This window comes from Brassica oleracea, chromosome C9, assembly GCF_000695525.1.
Source record: "Brassica oleracea var. oleracea cultivar TO1000 chromosome C9, BOL, whole genome shotgun sequence".
Classification (NCBI taxonomy): Eukaryota; Viridiplantae; Streptophyta; class Magnoliopsida; order Brassicales; family Brassicaceae; genus Brassica; species Brassica oleracea.
This window is the reverse complement of record NC_027756.1, coordinates 41,897,124-41,902,359: the sequence shown is the minus strand read 5'-3', so window position 1 is coordinate 41,902,359 and position 5,236 is coordinate 41,897,124. Positions and strand designations below refer to the sequence as shown.

At 37.1% G+C, this 5,236-nt stretch overlaps 2 protein-coding genes across 2 annotated transcripts in view; both read left to right on the top strand.

The window, feature by feature from the left end:
- Nucleotides 1-151, top strand: part of LOC106315055 (NAC domain-containing protein 53-like) — a 1,272-nt gene extending 1,121 nt beyond the window's left edge. The window contains exon 2 of the mRNA XM_013752829.1: nucleotides 27-151. Within this exon, the coding sequence (XP_013608283.1) occupies nucleotides 27-151 (125 nt within the window). The remainder of the gene's footprint in view (nucleotides 1-26) is intronic.
- A 4,477-nt stretch (nucleotides 152-4,628) lies between these two features.
- Nucleotides 4,629-5,236, top strand: part of LOC106315054 (NAC domain-containing protein 53-like) — a 1,670-nt gene continuing 1,062 nt past the window's right edge. Inside the window, exon 1 of the mRNA XM_013752827.1 lies at nucleotides 4,629-5,196. Coding sequence (XP_013608281.1) covers nucleotides 4,629-5,196 — 568 coding nt within the window. The remainder of the gene's footprint in view (nucleotides 5,197-5,236) is intronic.

The window sequence follows — 5,236 nt, the reverse complement described above, 5'->3', positions numbered from 1 at the left end:
AGAACTTATAAATTCGTTGGCGACAGTGAATGTTTCGAGTTTGCCTATGGAAGAAGATGATGGTATTCTGAATTACGATGCGCAGTTCATTTATCAGGACTTGCTTGAATCAGTATGCTACCCTCCGCCCCCTCCCCCAAGAAAGCTCTAAAACTCTAGGAAGCTGAGCACTGATCAAGATGTTTAGGCTAAAATAGATTAGGTTTGAATAGGATATTGGAAGAATTATTGCATTTCAATTATCCATAGTTGTGTACGTTTAGTTTTCATTAAATTAAAAAATCACATTCTTATATTTCGGTTGGTTGTGTGTGTAGAAGTTGCAACCTTGGTTCCAGTCTCGTAGGTGACAAAACAAAATAAGAAGGAACAACAACTGAAATTCTCCCAACCCAATTTATTACTAATAAATAGTAAATAAATACATCCACATGTTAACTGGTAAAAAGAGGTTACTTCCTTTCCAAGCATCCCTAGGTGCTTTGCTATTTCTTTCACGTTGAAAATATCTGTTTCAAGCTTCGTAATAATTATCTAACTAAGACCATGCTTAACCCGGGGTTCTTAGAGTGGGGTTTTTAGAGTGGGGTTCTTAGCGGAAGTTAAGAAACTGTTTCTTAACTTTTACCTAAAAAAGATAAGAACCGGTTCTTAAAGTCCTTTTTTAAGAACCGGTTCTTAAAGTCTTTTTTTAAGAACCGGTTCTTAGCTTTATTAGTTAAAAGTTAAGAAACAGTTTCTTAACTTCCGCTAAAAACTCCATCCTAAGAACCTCGGGTTAATCATCCTCTAAAAAAGGTTTTGGGGATTAATTAAGGAACTTGGAAATTTGAATAGAGCATGCATGCATCCTCAGGCTTTGTCTGGCTCCTAATTAACCAAGAGGAGGAACTACTAGGATCTATTAAGAACTACTGGAGTGTACAATGGTAAAAGAGAAGACGTACATGGTTAGCAAAATAAGCTCCACTTTAAGAGTCGAATCTATTCTCTTATGCTTCTTTTTATTATTTCAATTTTTTTTTGTTTTAAAAACCCAAGCTAGAAGCGGTAGTTGGACGTGCTTAGAGCATCATTATCCCTAAACCCTATTAAGGGTTTTTTAAGTAAAATTTTGTTTTGCCTGATTATAAAAAAAAAGGAACCAATCGCGGACCACCACGTGTCAGTGGATCCCCATGTGTCATGGACCCGCCACGTATCAGTGGAACCCGCAAACAGTGTAAGAAACAGACCAAAAACGTTCCTTAATTGATGACTTTTGTAACCAATTATTATCCTGTTTATGGCCCCCATCCTTTTAAGAAACCTTTAAAATCCTGGGATAAAGATGGCCAAGTTGCCAAAGGAGTGATCCCGTTTGTTTGGAGACTTGAGAACACCTTCATTGCTACCTCAAGCCCGTTTGGATAATCACTTGTATCTCACGTCACCACTCTATCCTTCACAGAAGAGGAAGACTATTATTATTAAGAATGGGGAATATAGGAGATAAGGCGTGCTTGCTACTTAACTGGCTTAGTCTATGACCAAACTGATTGATGAAAGACCTTAATTCTTGTACTTTTTGTGGTAAATCGTTTGGAGCAAAGGTGGCATCCCAAGGTACAATGTCTTAGTGTTGGCTGATCGTCCTTAATATCTTTCCTACTAACCAAGTAGCACCACCTAGTGGCGAGGATTGACATGTAGCATAACGTAAACTCGTCTATCCTGAATTTGATTTCAACTGAAACAAAATTACTGCTATTTAGTCAAATTGAATTTGAGATTCGTCAAATGCATTTTACATCTTAGTCCAATAACAGATAATATATATATATATATATACCTTGGCATTAGTACTGGGAAGACATTTAGCTCGGGTCCATGCGAGAAACCTATCCAAATTGCACCCAATCTATCGCCAGCCTCCATCCTAAGATTAAACTCCAGCAATAGTTTTTTCGGTTGGGTGTTTTAGTTTACTTTCTAACATTTGTTGTACTAATCAAATCCAAAAGATAGTTGTTTTTTCCATCACTTTGTATATGACAATAAATCTTGAAACTTGATCCTTGCGGGATTAGATTTATACCGGTTTTAGAATCCTTCCATCTTAAAAAAAAAAAAAAAAATCCTTCCATCTTCCAAGTAACTGATAAAATCTTATTCGTCTTATCAATTTGTTTGTTCTGTATTGCTTCAGTTTTCTCTCATTATTCATACTTTTTTCTTTTTCTTGTGTGCTTTGATTATTTCCAAAAGACTCTCTGTGTCGCTTCTTGGTCTCGCGAATTCATTCATAAGAATATTTTATCGTTAGTTGCTTCCAAACACAAGAGCTTCTGTCAAATTTCAAGTTCTAGTAATCTAGTGAGAAACATATAAAATATAATGAAACGTATCATTCTTGATCAGAAGCCTCCTTAAGTAACCCCTTGAATATCAGAATAGGTCATCAAATATATCAAGGGAGTAACCACTACATTCATATTATTTTGGCATCGAACATAGAGGTTGTCTGGCAATGGTTAAAAAAGTTAACTGTCGTAAATTAACCATGCTCCATGCATAATATATGTGTATCTATGCATGCATGCATAACGATCCGAAGAATCAGAGTAATAAAATTTTGAAATAGTATTTCATGAAAGCAATCATGTTTATATATTTTAACATTTCAACCAAAAATCATATTTATATATATAATTATTCATTATCTAATACTTCTATTTACGCAAATTAAATAAATTATTTAGTTTTTTTTCCAACTAAATAAATTATATAGTTATCCGAACCAGGATAATAATAACCTGGTATTGTTTTTAAAACTAAAGTAAACTTTTGTAATTTTTTTTATTTAGAAGAGATCAGTAACGATTTCTTTATTAAACTTTTTTTTTTTTTTTTTTTGAAACACAAACTTACTTTCATTAAAAACTCAATCGTTCTTCCATACAACAGAAAGAGGAAATCATCTATCCTCTTTGTCCATAAGCATAAAATGCAACAAATAAATAAGCTAAACGAGATAAGTCTTCAACCGAAGATGACAGCGAATTCGAGACGATGCTTGAATGCGTCGGGGAAGCTTTCACGACAAAGTCGGACAGCTTAGAGATAGTCACAAGTGACGTTGAGAGACAGTTCTCACCAACAAGAAAAACCGAAGTAGTCTCGATTGCACCTTCAGGCCCCGTACAGACCGCTCCACTAGGTAACAAACCGGTGAGTAAACTGAAACTAAAGCTCGAAAAAGAATCCGAGAAATTTGCTCCATTCATAGAAAAGAGATATGGTAGTGAAATACTCTCCGCAACAGAGGTGGAGATGGAAGTTGTGCGCAGACAACATGACCTTACTAGTTTTTGATGGCTCAGAGCTGGACGCTGGAGTGGATTCCCACCTACATCGGTCACCAGATTCACAAACAAATGGCTCAGAGCTAGACGCCGGAGTGGATTCCCACCTACATCAGACATCAGATTCACAAACAGATGAAGACATGGTTGTAAGGTTGTCAAGGATGGTATAAGTTTGCCAAACAAACTCGGATTTGGTCGGAGGATGCTACGGATCTGGCGCTAGAACTGGAGGGAAGCAAAACCCGAGAAGATTTTGGACTCGGCTTATTCTTGTTGAAGAAAGGGAGAGCACAAGTGATGAACATGATGCTCCATGGCAGATTGAAGAGCTTGGACAAGGCCTTCCGTGTGACTTGTCCGTCGGCGGTAACACATGGGTTCAACGGAGATTACCCCCCATAAACAAAGCACAGCAGTGGTGGGAGAGTCCTCCCGACTCATTGTTGGTGAACAGAACAAACGATAGGGAAGACAAGAGGACGAGAACGGAGAACCAGATCGATGGTCTTCGTCGCGTACTTTATCTGGATCTCCTTCCTTCACAGAACATGAAGAGAAACAAAGCAGAGCAAAAACAAAGCAGTAGCGTGAAGAGCAGAGAGCAGAGAAGAGATGGTGGCCAGCGCCGGCGTTAAAGAGCCTCACCGGCGCCGGAGATCGTGAATCGCAAGGTCTCCTCGATGTTCGTGTCTGAGAGAGCGGCTAGGGTATTATTAACAAGAAATTACTGCTTAGAATAATGCTTTGTAATTTCAGTTACTGTATATTCTTGACTTTTATGCGTGTTCCTAGTTAATTATTTATTCAGAAGAGATCAGTAACGATTTTTTTATTAAATAATATAGTAAAATAAAAGGAAACAGAATTAACGATTTTTTTATTGGATGTGAATAATAACGTGTCTTTTGTTCAAAAAGATAGATTTGTTAAGAAGAGAGATCACTATGCACACCAAGTAAATTCATAGTAAAAATAAAAAGGATGAAAGAAAAGGAAACCGTAACAAACAAATGATGTTGCAGCAGAATAATACAAGATGTGATGACGATTATCTTATAAGATAGTAAAGATTTTCATGTTATTACTTTGTAAAAAAGTTCAAAAAATGAAGGAAGGATAAATAATCATAATCCTGTTAGAAATGAGTTTCAAAACCAATTTCATATTGGTTAATGATAAGGTAAGATGCTATAAATACAGACGATGGTCGATTACAAACCTCACAGAACACTTCCCAAAGAGCTTTTAAACCCAACCGCACTGTAAGACACGTAAGAGAAGATGTATGAATACAACGACGAAGATGGAGGGATTCAGTTTCAACCCTACGACGACGAACTCATCAACGAATATTTAATCCCCAAATTGGAAGGTAAACCGCGTAGAGAGATCACTATGAAGGATGTTTACTCAAAGGAGCCATGGTTGCTGGACCATCCCATGGGTTCGTTTTTCAAGAAGAACGAATGGTACTACCTTGTGACAAGGACTCAACTCGCCAAAAAGAACATTGGTTGTGGTCAGAAAGCGAAACGGAAGATCACCCGAGACGACGATAGTGGGTCCTGGAAGGCTAATTCGAAAGACGATATCACGGACAATGAAAAAAAGATGGTCATTGGTGAAAAGCAAACCTTAGCTTTTGTTAAAAGCAAAGTTAATAACAAGAAGCAGAAGAGCGGAGACGGTACTTCTTGTAATGTATCACGAGACAGCGAGAGCTGGATTATGACAGAATATATGCTTCCGGAAGAAAAAGATAAGTTTCATGAACTGGTCATATGCAAGATTCATGTGATCAAGAATTCCAAGAAGAAGGATGATGATCATAATGAAGCTTGTACTTCTAGTAATCATCATCATTATGTGTCTGTTCTAGCCTCTTCTTT